Here is an 18,862-nt window from a genome sequence, read left to right on the forward strand (position 1 = left end):
AAAGTACTAATGAGATGGATTTCCAAAGGAGAATTTTTGTGGACGCCATTCCTTTTAGGCTATTTTATAGAGACACACCTTGAGAGACAACTACCAAACTGCGTCTTGCTATTGTCATTATCTTGACCCTTTGGACGTGGATGATAAATGAAATTTGGCAACAAATTTTCATAAGGCCACGGTTGCCTATGAAAAGACCAACCTCTTGTTGGAAAGTTTTTTTTTTTTTTTGTTTTTGTTTTTGTCTTTGAGTGTCCCTTTGAAGCAATTAATTAGACACCTTCTCCAGCAACGTCAATAGAAAAAGCATCCATTTATGTTTTATAAGACACGCTATTAATTTTAATTTTTCCTCCTAAACTTTAGTAATTTTTGCAAAATTTTACTTATGTTATTATTATTAGTTGTCAGTTATAAACCCCCAAAGGTCTTTAGATTAATCAAATTAAGGAGAAAATTAGGTATAGGAAAAAAAATGTTAACTCCTACTACGTAATTGCACTTTCATGTGAGTACGTGAAAAGGAGCTAACACAATAATTGCATTTTACATAGCATTTTTCATCAAGAATTTAACAGAAAAGAAAAGCTTGCAATAACTATTAAAGATCGGGAGAAAAAAGTTAAAATTAAAATTTGAGTAGTATTTTATGACAAGGTCTATAATTTGAAAGACAATTGTGTAATTTGTCCCGATTTGAATAGAGGGATTTTTATTATGTAGAGTGTAAGCTTTCTACCGAAATGATATTAGGAAATTGTAAGCATTAAAGCGATAAATGACACAAGAAAACCACAGAAAAAAAAATAGAAAACTAAAAACAAAGGGAAGAAAGGCGCCTCATAGGTGTACCATAAGATGTGTTATTACTTTTTCTTTACTCGATTAAATGGACGACATAGATAGGAGAGGGAGGTCTTGTTAAATTGTTGGAGAGACAGCCAAAAGAGAAATGATCCTTCAAAAATTCAATAGAAAAAAAAAAAGTTGCGTCCTTCTAAAATAAGGACCTCTATTAATAATTTTTATTTTTGATTGTCACATTTGATTAAAATTATGCCAAAATAAAAAATATACAAAGTAAACAGTTTAATATAAATATGACAGCTTAAGAGAGACCTATCAATTTCTTTTTTCAAAGTGTGGCTAGAAATCTCAAAAAAAAAAAAATATATATATATATATATATTGAATAGGAGTTTCCTATGAGTTACTTTAGGTGCATCCATACGCAAACGCCCACTTTGCAGCCTCCCAAATGGGTCAACTGATGAGACACCAAGCCAAAGCCGTCACGTTTTACTCTCTTTAGCCTCTAATCGGACGGTCAAACTTGTTTCTACCAATAGAATATTTTAACATCTTTCGCACAATTCCCTCTAGAGCAGAAACAAACAAGGGTCTCAGAACCGTCAAGTTTTACCACTTTCGTCCAATCACCCGTAAAAATAATCTTCCGCTTTGCATGAAAATCCACATTAGCCTTTTGTTTTTCATTTTTTTTTCCAAGTAAATATTATAATGAGTTATTTACAAAAATAACACCAATTACAATAATTACTTAATTAGCACCACTTTTTTCATACTTTTATTTTTAGTACTGTTACATCAGTAATTGAGAGATTCATAAGTTAAATTGTCAAAATTATCCTTGACAAAATTTAATGTCAGATTTCAGTTTCCATCTTTAATTTCTCTCTTCATTTGAACTCCGTCATTTTTCTCTTCCTCACTTTTTCTCTCTTCATTTGAACTCTCATATTTTCTCTATTTCTTTCTCCTCTCTCCTCACTTGAATAAGTTACAGATGTTACGTAGAGGCGTTTAATCCCGGTTTGAATCTAATGTGGCCCGACACAACCACATTTATAAGTGTTAATAAAAAGCACTTTGACTTTTTTCTATATATATGGTAAGAAATCTTAAAAAAAAAAGGGTTTGGGTTATGATTTTGAGGAAACCAATTGGTCAAATTTAAATGAAGACACTGTAGTAAAAGATGAGAAAGATATCAAAGAAAAATTTAAAAAAGAGGAAAAATTAAATACATCAGTAGAGAATAGGAAAGAGAGAGAAGAGAGGATTGGTCTATCTAGGACTTTTGCTAAGGGTATATCAGACATTTTAAATCTGTGGGATCCACATTTATTGACGTGTCTGTGTTAAAAATAAAAGTATGAAAAAATAGTGCTAGTTATAAGATAATTGTTATAATCGATGTTATTTTTGTAAATAATCCTGTTACAAATATTGAAAACAATTATAAATATACTTATACAAGGCCCGTTTAGTTCGCTGACTCGAGTTGAGATGTGACTTTATGTGAGAGCTTTTTACTGTAATAAAAAAGTTAATTATAACTGTTTTTAAAAACTTTTTACGGTAGTAAAACTCGAATCGGTAAAATGAACGAGACTATAATTAGTTATAATTACTACGGGGTTGTTCTTTTAGAGTGTAACTTGAGTGTAGTTTTTGAGTTGAATTTGAGTTATAACTTAAATTAAAGTTGTAATTTAAATAAAATTAAAACTTAAAAAAACATAAATTTAAATAAAATTGTAACTTGAGTTTAAATTTTTTCTCATTAAAGTTGTAATTTAAATAAAATTAGAACTTAAAAAACATAAATTTAAATAAAATTGTAACTTGAGTTTAAATTTTTTCTCAGTTTTATTGCAAAAGAAATTTGTCAATTCCCGTTCTATAATTGCTAATAAATCATTAGTTTTTTTTTTTTTTTTTTTCAAATAAACCCAAAAAAATAATATATCTTGTATGATTGACATTCAGGCTGATTCTCTCGGCAAGTACCACTAGTCTGACCTGGCAGTCGTTCCAATTCTCACCCACACTAAAAATTTCCTCCTTATTCGTAACGAACCAATGAACACTCAACATGCAGGCCATGTGGCGCCATAGGAGCCAGTAAATTCTTCATTCCCTGTTCCCTATACCACACGATTAAATTCCCATATTTTCGTTTTTATATTTTCTGTTAGAAGAATCCGACCTTCCCATACGACCCGTCTCTTCTCCTTTTCTTTTCCTTTTTTTTTTTTTCATTCTTCTTTTAATAATAATACTTTTTTTCCTCTTAATCTCTCAATAAATTGAGTTTCTTCCCTTGTCAGTTAAGAGAGAAGAAAATTATTGTCGCAAATTTGGATTGAATTGTTCTAAAACGATATTGAGATTTTGTATGCAATTTCAAGGTATTCATTGAGATTAAACTGGCTCATGATTGTTTTCTTTTCTTTTCTTTCTTTCTTTTTTGTTTTATTATTTTTTGATTATACGAATCTTCATTTGGTATTCGAAGTTTGAGCTTCAAGGAAGGAATTTGAGGAATTTTAACGAATTTAAATAACTTGAATGAAGTCTCCGACATTATTTCTTGGGGGAAAACTTGTTTCTTGGGGATGAAAGAATGAAAAGATAGCTTTTTTTTTTAGTTGTTATTTTCTATCCATAGTTTCGTAATTCTGAGATTTCATAATATGTTTGAGGTGATTTATCATTTTTGTTGCTCGATTGATTTGGAAGTTTGGCAAAAACAAGGGTTTTATTTATTTTTATTTCTTTTCTGGTTCTGTAAGATTCAAGCGCGGTTTTTGAAGGTTTGGATTGATCTTTGAAAATTTTCATTTGCAAAGTAATTTTCGCACAGTGAGTTTTAAATTTTAAATTCCGTCCCATTCATTGTATTTCGACCGCCTATATTTGGTAAATTCATGCCTTTTTCTGTTGAGGAAAATTGGGATTTGATGAAGAATCGTCAGAGTCGTATTTGACTCTAATGCTGTATGTGTTCATTTAATTTGTGGTTGTTACAATTCATCGCACTTTTCTTTTTGAGTAAATTCATTGTACCCTTTTATGCTTACCGAAGATGAATTGTCCATTTTTGTACCAAACATGAAATATGAACTCATTTTGATCTTTCTTTCTTATATATTCTCTGATAGTTCAAAGTCTAGCAACAAAACTTCATTGGTTTTTCCATCAAAAGGTCATATCTTTTGCTGTAATTTGTGTTCATTTTTCTTTGAAATTGCTTATGCTTGCTTTTGATCCTATTTCATGAATACCCAATTCACTAATCTGTTTGTTCTTATCATAATTTGTTGCAACAGGAAGAAACTCCATCCCCAAATCATATTGATTTTTCACTACTTCTCATACACTTGTTTGAATAAAATACAATATGGCTGTGTCTTTTACTCATCTTTCATGGTGGCTTTGGAGTGGGAAGCATCAAGAGCCAAGGATGTCCAATGGCTCTTCTCTGAACTCTTCACCTGAATCCGGGATGTGGGAATCTGATGCTCTCAAGTTTCCTTTGGTTAAGAGGGCCAAGATGGCCTCCTCCTCGTCGTCAAGAAAGGTGAAGCGCAAATGGCATAGCCGGGAAGAGCGGAAAATTGACCGGGAATACGATATTGTTCTCGTGCCATCGGATGGCGGGTGCGTTTCTGGCTCTGAATCTGAGGACTCGGATTGGTCGATCGGATGGTTGGAGCCTCATGGACCTGAGTTTCAGAGTGATGATGACACGGACAATAGCTTTGCTGTGCTTGTTCCATGCTATGGGCGTGGTCTTGAGGAAATGGTGGATAATACAAAGAACATTATCCTTAGCACTGTTGGGATCATTCCTGATGGATATTCAGCTGGTACGTTGTTTAACTGGTCCTATTTCAATCAATTTTTTTTTCTAGTTTTCTGATGAATTTCTAAGTCGCTAAATTCTTATATTAATGTGAATTCTGACATTTTAAGTTATTATTATGAAGATGAAAATGTTTTTGACATGGCCTTATGTCTTTGGATGCCTCTGGAATTTGACTAACATTGTGATTACTATCGCACCCGTTTTGACATTCTTTATAGTTCTTTTGGATGTCGTTGATATAATTTGTTCCGAGTTGGGAAGGTTCCCTTGTGAAAACCATTTGGCTTGCTAACTTTGGCAATTGGACAATTCTACCCTACCATTACATATCAATAGTGAAAATTGTGTTATCACATATCAATATGTGGATTTGAGTCTGCCTATTTCATCCCTTTATATCATTTGTTGTCACTATTGGTCAGTGAGTTGGACCAAGGCATTTCCGTACGATGGATAGTTTGTCTCACTTATTATTGTAGGCCATTTTTTCTTCTGTTGCTCAACTTCAGATGATGTAATCAGTAATCTTATACATAATTAACTGTAGTCAGAGCATCTTAACAGTTTACTGAAGTAAAGAGCTGAGAGTTTATTTTTCTCCAATCTTGAAATTTACCATCAATGTTGATAATCCAATTCTACTGCTTTTTTGCTTCATTTTCAGAGAGCAAGAAAAACATGGAAGAGTGGCTTTCTTCTCTGCAGAAGAGCTGATGTTCTGAAAACCTGGTGACCCAACACTATTCAAAGACATCAGAAATTAAAAATTAAAAAAAAAAAAAAAGAGGAGATTGGACCAGTTTGTTAATTGATATTGCTAGCAAAAGAGGAAATTGGCTAATGTTGATTAAAGCTAATATTTTTGAGGAGCGGCAGATGATTCAGGATTCCAGTGCTTTGCAACTGGTAGATGACTTAGTCTCCTACTGCTTCTGTAAAGTTTGACATTTTCAAATTAAGGATGTACTGTCTAGAGTATGGAGAAAAAAAAAAGAGTAAAAGGGAGAAAAATAAGCAGGGAAAAAAAGTTTTGTTAGGGACAATGATATTGATGGGTGTGTTTGTGTCATGTACCTGCTTTGTGATTCTTTGATTTAAGTGCCTTGTACATAGTAGAAGCAGGTCTTATGTTTTACCTAGTACCCTTCTAAATAAGTTGTGAATAATTGTAAATATTTTGTTAATATCAAGAAAGCCTCTCAATCTCTTAAACATCTGAATGAATGTGTGTGTGTGTGTGTGTGTGTAGATCTCTCGTATGACACATTTGGACTCTTGAAAATGTTTTCTTGGCTAAGAAATCTGGTTAAAAAAGAAATGTTTATGACTGTGGATGGAGATGGAGGGAAGAAACAAAGACATCAACTGATGTTGTATATTACACTCTTTTTCACCAAATAAAGTGATTCAATTTATTTGTTAGATCAAAGTGATTGGCCACACCAGTGATACCCCGCAAAAGAGTGAACAGGGACGGAGCCATCCACGGAAGAGGATGAGCGCCGAGCGGGCAGCCCACCTGAATTTTTTTTTCTTTCTTAATTTTATATAAATTTTTTTTATAAAATTTGTATTTTGACCCCTTAGAATTCTACATCTCTTTACAGTTGCTCACCTCATTAGTTCAGACGTACTCCTCTCCCTTGATTAATTTTTCTGGCTGCACCTCTGAGAATGAATGGCTACACTTCAACAGAGTGATACTCTCCTATATATCTCCTTCTAATTACTAGGCCATTTCACCTTTTTTTTTTCTCGAGTTTTTTCTTTGTTCGTTACTCTCATCAGGATGAAGGGCCTGTTAATATCTGATATTACGCAGTAGCATGCACATTGTAGGCTTTTCCATTTCTTTTTTTTGGGTTTGCATGCATGTTTTGTCCTACCTATGCTTAGCCATTTCCAAAAACTTGGCGTTTTGAAGATGTTCACTTAAACGAAAAAGTTACCCTGATTCAACATTTGGGGCGATAACTCTTTATTATTATTATTATTATTATTATTATTATTTCTTTCCTTTTTCATAGGAGCAGCCAATAACATTTTAGTAAGATGGAAAGTACCAAAATCAGATGTAATTATATCTTATAAATATAACACATTATCACATTCTTTTTCTTAAAAACCAAAAAAAAAAAAAAAAAAAAAAAACTTTAATTTATATTTTTTTTTCCAAGCATGGTGGTAAATCTATATTCTATACCCAATTCAAAATCATCATTATAATACAACGTTTTCTTAACTATCACAAATTCAGCCTCATCAACGTACGTGGAGCATGTAAATAGAAAGGAGAAAAATAGGTACATGTTAATTAATAGGATTAACCTTAAGCATTTTGAGGCTTGTATGGGCAATTGGTTAAAGGGTTTCCTAATAATGAGGAGGGCCTTGGCTTAAGGAGGACCTTACAGAGTTGCCTTAATGCCTTAGCCTTGTATACATATCTTTTTTCTATCTTTTTTTGTCTTTCCTCTTATGATCCCCTAAAATTTAAAGGTTTTTTCGAAATTTTTTGTCTCTAGATTAGAGAAATAGAGATGTTGCAGAGAGCTGCGAGCAATGCATATTCATGGTGGTGGGCAAGCCACGTTAGGAGGACCATACAGAGTTGCCTTAATGCCTTAGCCTTTATCTTTTTTCGATCTTTTTTTGTCTTTCCTCTTATGATCCCCTAAAATTTAAAGGTTTTTTCGAAATTTTTTGTCTCTAGATTAGAGAAATAGAGATGTTGCAGAGAGCTGCGAGCAATGCATATTCATGGTGGTGGGCAAGCCACGTTAGGACAAAACAGTCAAAATGGCTAGAACAAAACCTCCAAGGTATATTTTTTTCTTCTTTGGTTTCTTTTATTTCCCCTTAATTTCTCATGTGTATACAATATTATAGAGTGATATTAATGTTTGTTGACAACTTTCAATCCTTTTATTACAATATGGATTACTAATGAAAATCAATGTTTTTTTTTTTTTTTTTTGCATTATTACACGTTTATCAATTCTTTCTGAATAGACGGTGACGCATTTTTCAGATTTTTAATTCTACAAGGAATAAGGATCATATCATTATCAATGCCATGACAAATTTTTGTGTATCATTTTCTAATAACATGTTCACCAAATCAAATTTTTTTCTCATAGATATGGAGGAGAAGGTGAATATCACCCTCAAGATCATTGACCATGGTGGGGACTCCTTTGCACAAAGAGCAGAAATGTACTACAGGAAGAGGCCAGAGATAATAAGTTTCGTAGAGGAATCCTTTCGCTCATACCGAGCCTTGGCGGAGAGATACGATCACCTCTCTCGAGAGCTCCAAAGTGCCAACCGCACCATTGCCACGGCCTTCCCAGAGCGAGTTCAATTTGCCATGGATGTCGATGATCACGAAGAAGAAGATGACGTTCCGCAGACTTCCACTTCTTCTAGTACTAACACTACCGATCCAAACCAATCCGAAGCCAAAAGATCAAGCATACCGAAGGTTCCAAAAATTCCCAATAACGATTTCAGGAGCCCTTCTATGTTGATCTCAAGGAAAGGACCACCATCACTTAGAAGACTCGCTAGCTCAGCCAAGGCGGCTGCTGCTGCTGCAGCCTCAGTTGCAAGCTCGGGGTTGATGAAAACTGAGGCCTTAGAGGAGATTGATAGCCTTCAGAAGGGCATTTTGGCCTTGCAAACAGAGAAGGAGTTTGTAAAGAGCATGTATGAACATGGATATCAAAAGTTTTGGGACATTGAAGACCAGATAACTGATATGCAGAAAAGGGTTAGTAGCCTGCAAGATGAGTTTGGCATTGGCAGTGTTATCGCGGATGACGAGGCTAGGACTCTAATGGCAGCCACAGCTCTAAAATCATGTCAAGAGACTTTGGCAAAGTTGCAAGAGAAGCAAGAAAAGTCTGCGGAAGAGGCAAGAGTCGAGCAGCAAAGGATCAAAGAAGCACACGAAAGGTTTGAGACACTCAGGGCGAAGTTTCTTCCCAAAGAGACGCAATCGAATAGCTTAGATGAAGAGATCATGGGCTCGGGAATTGATGAACATGATGCGGAAATGTTAAGGAAAAAGATCAAAGAAGAGCTTGAAATGAGATCAGACTCTTCTCTTACTGTGACAGAACTGGCAGAGAAGATTGATGAGCTTGTGAACAAGGTTGTTACTTTGGAAACTGCGGTTTCTTCTCAGAACGCTCTAGTGAAGAGATTAGGCTCGGAGACTGATCAACTTCAAGCACACGTTAGGAGCTTAGAAGAGGGCAAGGAGATTTTGAAGGAAGGCTCGGAGAATATGAACAAGAGATTAAGTGTTTTGGAGGAAGAGTTGACTAAAGTAAAAGAACTGAACCAAAGCTTTAAAGTACAAAGCAGCAACCTCCATACACATTTTACAGAAGCAAGTTGTAATCTTGATCATCTCTCTGAGAAACTACATAGTGTGAAACATGATGAGGAGGTTGAGAACTTGAGAACATCCCAGGAAGTAATAGAAGTTTCTGATGCCGAACCCGAAAAGGATATTGGAGAAAACACTACTAAGACAGATGATGGGAATGATTTAGTAGTCTCAAAAGATGTGGTAGAAGTGGATGAAAAGAAAGAAGAAAACGAATCCAACCAAAGCAGCAACCCCAGTCATGTGACTGTTAAAAGCGAGGAATTGGAGGCGGAAAAGGAAGAAGAAACTGGTCAGCCAAACTGGAGGCAGCTTTTCTTGAAAGGGTTAGAGGATAGAGAGAAGATTCTGCTTGAGGAGTACACTTCAGTTCTTCAGGATTACAAGGAAGTGAAGAAAAAGCTAAGTGACATGGAGAACAAAAACCGGGATAGCATCTTCGAATTGGCAATGCAGATAAGGGAATTGAAGAGTGATGTTGCCTCTAAAGACGAGGAGCTCAAGAACCTAAAACAGAAATTTGAATTCCCGCCAATGAACCCCGACGAAAGTCCATTCACATGCTCCACGGAATACAAGTACGCAACAAATCAGGAAGCCTCTGGTGAGGGCATAACTCAAGCAGCCATCTCGCCTATCTCTGATATCCCATCTCTAAATTTGGACAGGGATTCAGTTTCTGAGCTTGGAGACACAAATGTCGAGAGCTTGGAGAATCTCATAGAGTCAGAAGACAACTTGAAGAGCACCATTGTAAAGGATGAGCAAATTACTGTAAAGGAAAAGCAGGCTGATGCTAGGCCTCAGTCTGTTTCAAGTTCAACTATCGAAGAAAAGTTCCGTTCCGACATTGATGGGCTTCTGGAGGAGAACCTGGAATTCTGGTTGAGGTTTAGCACTTCAGTTCATCAAATACAAAAGTTTGAGGCTTCAATAGAAGATCTACATTTGGAATTGAAAAAACTAAAGGAGCGCAATAACAGGAAGCCAGAAGGAATTGTCTCTAATCAACATTCTCTACAATCAGATGCCAGGCCTATATACAGACACCTAAGAGAGATTCAAACCGAAATGCAACTCTGGTTCGAACACAACGCGGTTTTGAAAGATGAGCTGCACGGCAGGTTCTCATCCTTGTGCAACATCCACAATGAGATATCTAGGATGTCTAGTGCCAGTTCAAGAGCAGAAAAGCCGGAGCTGAGTGATTACCAGGCTGCAAAGTTTCAAGGTGAAGTGTTGAACATGAAGCAGGAAAACAACAAGGTCGCCGATGAACTGAACGTCGGTCTTAACCGTGTGAGAGGGCTTAAGCTTGAAGTAGAGAAGACACTGGTGAAACTGAATGGAGAACTTGGGATTTCTGCGGCAAGGAATGACCATCATTCAGCCATGAAACACTCAACGCATAGGCCTCGAATTCCTTTAAGGTCTTTCCTGTTTGGTGTGAAGTTGAAGAGGCAAAAGCCATCAATCTTCTCATGTGTGAGTCCAGCACTCCAGAAACAATACAGTGATCTAGCAGCAGCAGGACCACCCCCAACCTAATAATTCAGATATTTTTCCCATTCCTCCCCACACTGTATTTTATGCTCTAGTTTTGCCTCTTTGCCATTAATTCTAGTAGCAGATAGTTGATGAAGAAAGATTAATGTTGCTCTTTCACTTTCGTCTTAAAAAAAAAAAAAAAATCTTTAATGGGGTATTTGTTCATGACATCCGATTTTGGTCTTCATGGTCTACATTACATGTGATGGAACAATTTTTTCTTTTTTTTCCCCCCCAGTTTTAATGGTTGGTAAGTGCTACGTGACAAGAGTGGATATTATCAACACAATTCAGAATAGGGTTCGAATTGGATATTCAAAAGCAATATAAAAATTTAGGATATTTATATTTTTATACCTTGTATTTTAAGTTTATTCAAAAACTATACATTCAATGTTTAATCTCATCAAATGAATACCTTTAAATTAGACTTAATACTTAAATTTATACATTTTCACAGTTAACCCTCGTTTTTAAGCATAAAATACCTAAAACACTCCTAAATAAATTGGAAAAATAAAAAAAATAAAAAAATTTACGATTTTAACCTTAAAAATATCCAAAATACCATTGAAATGGGATTTTTTGTGCTTTTAATTTTTATTTTTTGTTATGTTAAAAAGTTTTAGTTTTATTTTCTCTTTTTTTTTAAGGATAGTTTGGTCATTTTAGAGGTCAAAATTAATTATTGACCGAGATAAATGATATATTTGTATATTAAATCAAATTTAAAAGTATACATTTGATGAGATCAAAAATTAAAGGTATAGATTTTGAATAAACCTAAAATATAGGGTATAAAAATGTAAATATCCCTAAAAATTTCATCACCCAGAAACAGCCGAATAATTTACATAATTTGACAAAGATAGTAATCAATCCTTTAATTCCCACCAGATTCTTTACCATCCAAATTTACAATATTCCTAATTCCTAAAAAATTAGAGGAAACAAAAAACAAGTGTTAATTTGAGCAATATACCCTTGACGCCTCTTGCCCCCTTAAAATTTAAATCTCATTGCTTGCTTCTTTGCACGAATTCTCCGATTTCCGACTGGATCCATCTGCCGTCGTGCTCGGAAGATCTTCCTGCATCTTATCTATATTTTGGGCCTCAACATTTTCCTCAACTGCATGATCCTCCTGCACCTTATTCGTGTTTTGGGCCTCACCATCGTTACCAACTGCATGATCTTCCTGCATCTTCTCTATGTTTTGGGGCTCACCACTTTTCCCAACTGCAAGATCTTTATCTATGTTTTGGGGCTCACCATTTTTCTCAGCCGTATGTTCATCCTGCATCTTATCTATGTTTTGGTGCTCACCATTTTTCTCAGACGTATGATCATCCTGCATCTTATCAGTGTTAGGGGCCTCACCGTTTTTCCCAACTGCACAATCTTCCTGCATCTTATCAGTGTTTGGGGCCTCACCGTTTTTCCCAACTGCATGATCTTCCTGCATCTTATCTATTTTATGGGGCTCACCATTTTCCCCAACTGCAAGATCTTCTTGCATTTTATCAATGTTTCGGGGCTCACCATTTTCTCCAACTGCATGATCTTCCTGCATCTTATCTATGTTTTGGTGTTCACTATTCTCACCTGCTCCAACAAGGGAACTTATTATCCCAACTGCATGATCTTCCTGCATCTTATCTATTTTATGGGGCTCACCATTTTCCCCAACTGCAAGATCTTGCATTTTATCAATGTTTTGGGGCTCAACATTTTCTCCAACTGCATGATCTTCCTGCATCTTATATATGTTTTGGTGTTCACTATTCTCACCTGCTCCAACAAGGGAACTTATTATCTCATTACCTTTTTCACTTTCCCTATCTTTAAATTTGATGTCAACAATAAGTCGATCATTTTCTGCTGTCCTCTCATTCAATGTACTAACTGGTTTACCAACATCAGAAGTACCTTTCAACTCAGCATCGGGATCTGGTGCAGCCACTTTATTATCTTGGACTAAACCATCCTGAGAATTTGCTGAGACACATGCTCCATCTCCTTGGATTTGCTGTTTTGCAGCAGACCCCGACGCAGGAACTTTTATTTCTTCTACTGTCTTAGCCTCTTGCTTCAAAGGAAGTTCATGTGCTGGAGTACAACTCACATAATTTTTCTGCTTAGATGACACATCTAGGGATGTGCCATTTGAAGTTGGAGTCTGTTGAACTGGCGATGAGATGGACTTAACAGAAGCAGGGCACGGAACACTAGGTGTGGCAGCAGCATAGTTGGAAACTGGCGCAGATGCCAGGCCCGTGCGGATATAATGTACATTAGGATGAGCCTCCGACGGGGCGGGCAGGCCACCAGGCATTGAAGATTTAATGGAACCGCTGCCTGTGGGCCTAATATGGATAGCATTCTTTGCTTGAGCAGCCTTGAGCAATGATGCAGCATCTGATGGAGAAGCAATGCGTGCCCCAGCAGCAACCGCGGTGGCTCTTACCATGGCATCTGAACTGGGAGTAGACTTCACTAGAGGTTTTTTCATGGGTATTCTAGCTTTTGTGATGGGACCCAATGACCCAACTGGGGATTCCTTCGATGCAAGGTTTTCTTGAGACTGATTTTGTAATTGTAAAGAGCTGTTGCCACCAGCAGCTGCATTTGTTCCGGCAGATTTATTGGTGGAATTTGTTCCCATTGAGTTATTAAGGGCAGTTGTTCCAGCTGTTAAAAATTAAAATCACATTCAAATTTTGCATAAAGAATTGGCCAAAACAAACTGCCTGGTTACATTGGAAGAAATAATAATGATAATAGTAAAAAGAACACGATAACCATCCATTATGGAAAGATCACTTCAGCAATTCATCATGATAAGTTCGTTCAAAAGTAAGCCATTTTCAAGGTCCCTAGGAAATACCAATATCAGCTAATCCTTTCCAAATTAACAAGAAACCAGTGTAGATAATAAATTGAAGCTTTCTCATGTAAAGAAAATGAAAGCTTGAAGCATAATACCCAATTAATTCATAGCCACATTTAGTAGCTACTACAAAGCTTCAAACAACAGCGAGACTCATCTCCAACAACAGCGAGGGCCTAAGGTCCTCAAGAATCAAGATGTGAAAACATAACTCTCCTTTTAGCACCAGATAAATAGCAGCTAGGTTATTAAATTGGCCAGTGAATGACCTGTTAAGCAACCTTGACATCAACATTAAACACAAAACACAGACCTAGAAAGGGTGTCAAAGCAGGTCCATGTGCGCCCAATCAAAGAGGTTATGCATACAGGAAGAGTAGAGATATAGAAGTAATGGTGAAAGCAACATTTATTCATTTGAGATAACATTAACACCAGAAGTGAACAACGGACAATGAAGTGGCTGTTTGATAAAAGACAAGCTAGATTTGGCAGTTCCAATACACTAAAATATAAAAAGATGAAGGGAATCACCGTGGCTTATTGTATTAGCTGTTAAGTTTTTAACTGGCATATTCAGAGCTAGGGACATTGCATGACGAGCTGCCAGCTGTGCTTCAGAGAGTTGCGTACCATTTGAGCTGCTTCCCAGATTCAAGTTTCCATGTCGCTTCCTAATAATGGCCCACCTCTGCGCATATCAGGATATACACATAATTAGTAGAACAAGAAGCAAGGAATGAAAATGTCCAAAGACGAGGAAAAGAGGGGGGGGGGGGGGGGGGGGGGGGTGGGGAGGAAGTCGCAGACTTAATACAACCCCCTTCCCGTTAAGGTGGGCATCCATATCACGTGCCGGAGAAGGATAGAGTAAGAACCAAAGCAAGGACTGATTATACCGCTCCTGACCCCATGGCACCTATGGGGAGGAAGTCGCAGACTTAATACAACCCCCTTCCCGTTAAGGTGGGCATCCATATCACGTGGCGTCCTATGCTAAAGACAACACTCTGTTGGTTGTGACACAAGAGGTGTAGTAATAAACTTTATTGGCATCTCCAAACAGTTGGATTGGAAGTTGTTCCTTACCTTACAAGACTAGTACCTTGAATTTTAGTCGGAGGGGACGGGACAACAACTATGGGTTTCAGGATGTCCAATCACTCTAACAGTTAAACACCGGCAGGGTTTCAGGATTAATTACCCATCACCTCTGAATTTAATTATGAAAAAAATAGTTTTTCCCAAGAGAAGAAACAGACTATTAATGTCCGACCAAGACCAGGACCTGCTTCATGTGTTACTCGTAAGTTTCCGTTGCCGGGATTTGAACCCGGGAAAACTGGGTGGAACCCAGACATCCTGACCGGACTAGATGACAACAGACTGCTGTAGTTCAGTGGAAATATGGAAACTACGTTACAAACTACAAACTCGTATCAGTAAAATATCCCATCAATGTAATTTAGAACTTTGATGTTTTTCCCCTTTTTTTCCCTTGGACAACGGCAGAGAGTTGCTACTCCCACATAATCTGACATTGAAAAGAATTTATTTGCTTATGTCTTACATATTTTTTTGGATCCAGCTCCTTGAAAAAATATAACGAGCAATTCCTAATGACATGCATTCAACAGACTAAGATACCATATAAAAGGTTGGAACATAAAGACACATGGCCCAAAGACAGGGAAGAAGAATAAAAGAAAGGACAATGAAAGTGCTCTAAGGAACTAGATTATGTTCTCAAGTCATTCAGGGCGAGATAGAATTACCTGAGATAGCTGTGAGGCAGTTCTGTCCCCCTTGAAGTCTCCTCTTAAAATATTTGCCCAATTCCCTTCCCCACATTTTTGAACAGCAGCAATCAACTCCAAATCCTCAGCCTCTGACCATGGTTTTCTCTTCCTTTTAAGCAAGTTTCCAGAAGCTGATCCATTTGTGTCTAAAGGTTCCACAACTGTTACTGCAGGTGCAGGTTGCTTCTGAACGGACACTGGAACTATAATGTTTGTTCCTTGTGTGGAACAACTTGGTTGTTCTAAAGCTCCCGAAGGCTGGCCATTAGGTATATTTATGGTCAATGGTGCCTCAATTGTTGATCCACTCGGGTTGGTGTCACTTGGTAAACCAGATGCAATCAACACCTAATCAAACGACCATTTATGTAAGGTTGTCAGTTTTTCTTTTCCTCATACATTAGCAAGTCCAATGAGATTTTCAAGAAACTACTCTCCCAAGCAAATGCACTTTAGGAGCACACATCTATAACAAAATGTATATAAAAGCTTTGTCTATCTCTAAATGCTCTAAACTAATATCTCTACAATTTGAAAGCCAGATTTTTTTTAATTTCCTATATTTTATTTAACAATGCTATAAGATAGTGCTACGAAATTACATAAATAATTACACCCACACGCCACACCACACCTACACTATATAATTACACATTCAACCATCCATTGCCATTAATAAACGCAATCCCATATCCCTCAGAGTATGCAATTAATTTGACATACCTTCACGCAAGCTGCAGCCTCATTTGAAGTTTCATTATTAACAACAGGAGAAGCTTCCAATTCATATTCTAAGTCACTATCATCATCCTGCAATCCAAGTTCAACATCACCGAACATAAAGGAAACATACATTTATCCTATAGCCTATAGGTACAATGGATGGAATGCGAAAACAATCTTCCAGGCAGATCATTATTATGTTTAGTAAATGAAATAATCCAGATAACATCAAAAAGAGAAACCATGAAAGGAGGACTCATACGCGAATGATAGAACAAATGTGTAAGAAAGAAGCTTTTCAACAAAGATAAGTTAACATAACTAAGCACACTACAAGTAATTGAATTCTTGTAGAAACAACTATCACTTTCCAAGATAGATTTACAAAGCACTAAGAGAGATACTGAAACAATTAATGCCGACTTATATATATATATATATATATATATGTATATATCCAAAATACAACTAAATCACAAAGTTCATATCCAAAATAATCTAAATGGTTGGCAGTATTTTAGGGGGGAAGGAAAAAAGGGTCTTCAACAACAAATGGGGTCATTCTATTTTGGTGAATTAGTTCTTCAATCTAGAACCGACATTCAAAAACATTGATTCGGAAGAAGAATAAGAGCAGAACTAAACCCAAAAAAAAAAAAAAGAGAGAGATTCTTTAATTGAATTCAAAGGAAAAAGCGAGAAAACTAACCAAAGGTTGAGCCCCATCCTCGAATTTCTCAAGGAAACTGTGGCGATAAGCTAAGTGACGCCAGAGCATCTGGTACTCGCTGGCATTCGAAATCCCAGTCGAACTTTTCTCCACCAACACATTCCAATCAATCTTCACGTCCGTACAGTTCGCTACTTCGTTAAGCAGTGTCAGCACCGTTGTTGCCGTGTACCTGCTAAATTCACAAAAAGCAAAAAAAAAAAAAAACCCCATAAACCTCAATAATAAAAAAAAAGATGAATTTTGCGAATGAGAAAAGCTAGAGAGAGACCTTTGTAAGAGAGAGACAACGTCTTCTTCGCTGACGGAGCCTTTCTTCTGCTTCTTACTGGCCTTCTCAATCATGGTCGTCGTCGTCGACGGAGAAATTGCATGTTCTGAACCGCCAAAATTGCTTCAAATGCTACCGGACTTTCAATTTCTTTTCGTTTTATCGTCTGAAAGTGAGAAATTTCAAAGGAAAAAAAAAAGGGCCAAAACCCTAAACCATAGAAAAGGGGGATTTTAGAGAGAGAAAGGAGAAGGAGGGAGAAACAGTGTTTGGTTTTTGGTTTGGCTTGGATGGTAAGAGAAGAAGAAGGAGGAGGAGGAGAGTGGAAAAAAGGAGATTGAAGATTGTACGGAACAGAGCGACAGTTGAAGCGCGTGGAGTCACGCGCTGCTCTGGTGGGGGATGATTTTGGTGGTGAGTGAGTGGAAGGTCGAGGAAGGAACGCCCCGGCCGATTGGGGTTCTAAACCGATTTCACACCATGAATCCTCAAGTTTGAATTAAATTACTAAACTACCCTCCATATTATATATATATAATTTTAGGAAAAAAGAGATAATCATTAGATTGATTATATAGGTCTAAATTTTTATTTATTTCTCTTGATTAATATATGTTTTAATCAAATAATTATATTTATTAAAATAATATTAATCAAGAGAAAAATATAGAATTTTAGACTCATATATTCGGATAAGTTTAATAATTTTCTCATAATTTTATTAGATTCATCATTCATACCATCTACATCCTTAGAACTTTGTATCATTCCTAATTTATCTTTCAATTTTTAAAAATTCTTACTTTATTCCTGTAATTTTTAATTAATCCTATTAACCTATATTGTTAGAATTTCTTATATTTTTAATGATTTATTAAAGGTAATAATTTAGTTTTACAGCACCTTTTTCTTTCTCTCTTTTTTTTGTTTGGCTGGAGATTTGTCTTTGACAGCGTCTTTCGTCTTTCTCTTCTCATAATGCGTCCAAATTATAACGAAAATAAAACCGTACGTAAATTCTATGAAAAGCTTATAAATAAAAGGCAATATATTTTCTTTCATCTTAGAACGACATATTTATTTTTAATATTTTAAAGTTTTTTTCTTTCTTTTTCTTATTTTTTTGGTTCTGTTCTTAGTTGAATTAGTTTTTTAACTGTTAAATTTGATTGAAATTAAATGAAATTAAAAAAATATTTATAAATCTAACAGTTAAAAACAATAGAAATATGAAACAAACGATAGTTTTATTTTTCTAATTATATAATTGAAATTATAATTTTTTTTAAATATTTGTTTCTTATATTCATTATTAATTTTGAATCATAATATAATATTTTCTTTTAAATAAATTACACATAAAATAAAAATAATTATGAATTATAATTCTGAATACATAAACTAAACATCATCCCTTGAATTTTGATAGCAGTTGTTTGCCTGCCGAGCTTCTTACGGATTGACGGGGCACGGTGTGTTCTGTCATTCTGTGTCTGATTGAGCACATAGTTAAATAGTAGTTAAAGTACAGCACAATCTAAAGACAACTTGTCTGCTGAGACGCATTCAACGCTAGTTGGACAGCACTAACCAACATTTCTTAACTCTTTTTCTTTTTTTTTTTCGCGCCTTGTTCTTTTATTTTTTATTTTTTATTTTTTATTTTTGCCAACCCGCATTCGGTTCAAGTCCGACAAATCCTATTAAAACAAAAATACCTACGGTAAACGAATATTGTTTTTTATTTTTTTTGGTACTCAAAATATATATATATATATATATTTTGGTCAAAATAAACTTTTAAAATGACATATGACGAAACAACAGAAA

The 18,862-nt window shown here is 35.8% G+C and overlaps 3 protein-coding genes across 5 annotated transcripts; 2 read left to right on the forward strand and 1 right to left on the reverse strand.

The window, feature by feature from the left end:
- The first annotated feature begins 3,036 nt into the window (after window positions 1-3,036).
- Window positions 3,037-5,883, forward strand: LOC21386452. Of its 2 annotated transcripts, XM_024167069.1 has the most exons (4): window positions 3,037-3,215; window positions 3,969-4,012; window positions 4,137-4,676; window positions 5,340-5,883. In XM_024167069.1, the coding sequence occupies exons 3-4, from the start codon at window positions 4,208-4,210 to the stop codon at window positions 5,387-5,389; spliced, it is 519 nt and encodes a 172-aa protein (XP_024022837.1). In that variant the 5' UTR covers window positions 3,037-3,215; window positions 3,969-4,012; window positions 4,137-4,207; the 3' UTR covers window positions 5,390-5,883. The 2 variants fall into 2 exon arrangements, with proteins under 2 accessions (XP_024022837.1, XP_010086657.1); XM_010088355.2 differs by lacking the exon at window positions 3,969-4,012.
- Window positions 5,884-7,403: 1,520 nt separating this feature from the next.
- LOC21386453 (protein NETWORKED 2A) lies at window positions 7,404-10,768 on the forward strand. The gene is made up of 2 exons (XM_010088356.2): window positions 7,404-7,497; window positions 7,816-10,768. The coding sequence occupies exons 1-2, from the start codon at window positions 7,404-7,406 to the stop codon at window positions 10,617-10,619; spliced, it is 2,898 nt and encodes a 965-aa protein (XP_010086658.1). The 3' UTR covers window positions 10,620-10,768.
- Window positions 10,769-11,453: 685 nt separating this feature from the next.
- Window positions 11,454-17,265, reverse strand: LOC21386454. 2 transcript variants are annotated; one of them, XM_010088357.2, is made up of 6 exons: window positions 17,033-17,265; window positions 16,741-16,933; window positions 16,032-16,118; window positions 15,285-15,656; window positions 14,044-14,200; window positions 11,454-13,310 (listed from the first exon to the last, which is right to left on the reverse strand). In XM_010088357.2, exons 1-6 carry the CDS (start codon window positions 17,104-17,106, stop codon window positions 11,629-11,631), a joined length of 2,565 nt encoding a protein of 854 aa, XP_010086659.1. In that variant the 5' UTR covers window positions 17,107-17,265; the 3' UTR covers window positions 11,454-11,628. The 2 variants fall into 2 exon arrangements, with proteins under 2 accessions (XP_010086659.1, XP_024022504.1); XM_024166736.1 differs by having other exon boundaries at window positions 16,741-16,936.
- Window positions 17,266-18,862: the final 1,597 nt, after the last annotated feature.

This window comes from Morus notabilis, unplaced genomic scaffold (assembly GCF_000414095.1).
Source record: "Morus notabilis unplaced genomic scaffold, ASM41409v2 Scaffold497, whole genome shotgun sequence".
Lineage (NCBI taxonomy): Eukaryota > Viridiplantae > Streptophyta > Magnoliopsida > Rosales > Moraceae > Morus > Morus notabilis.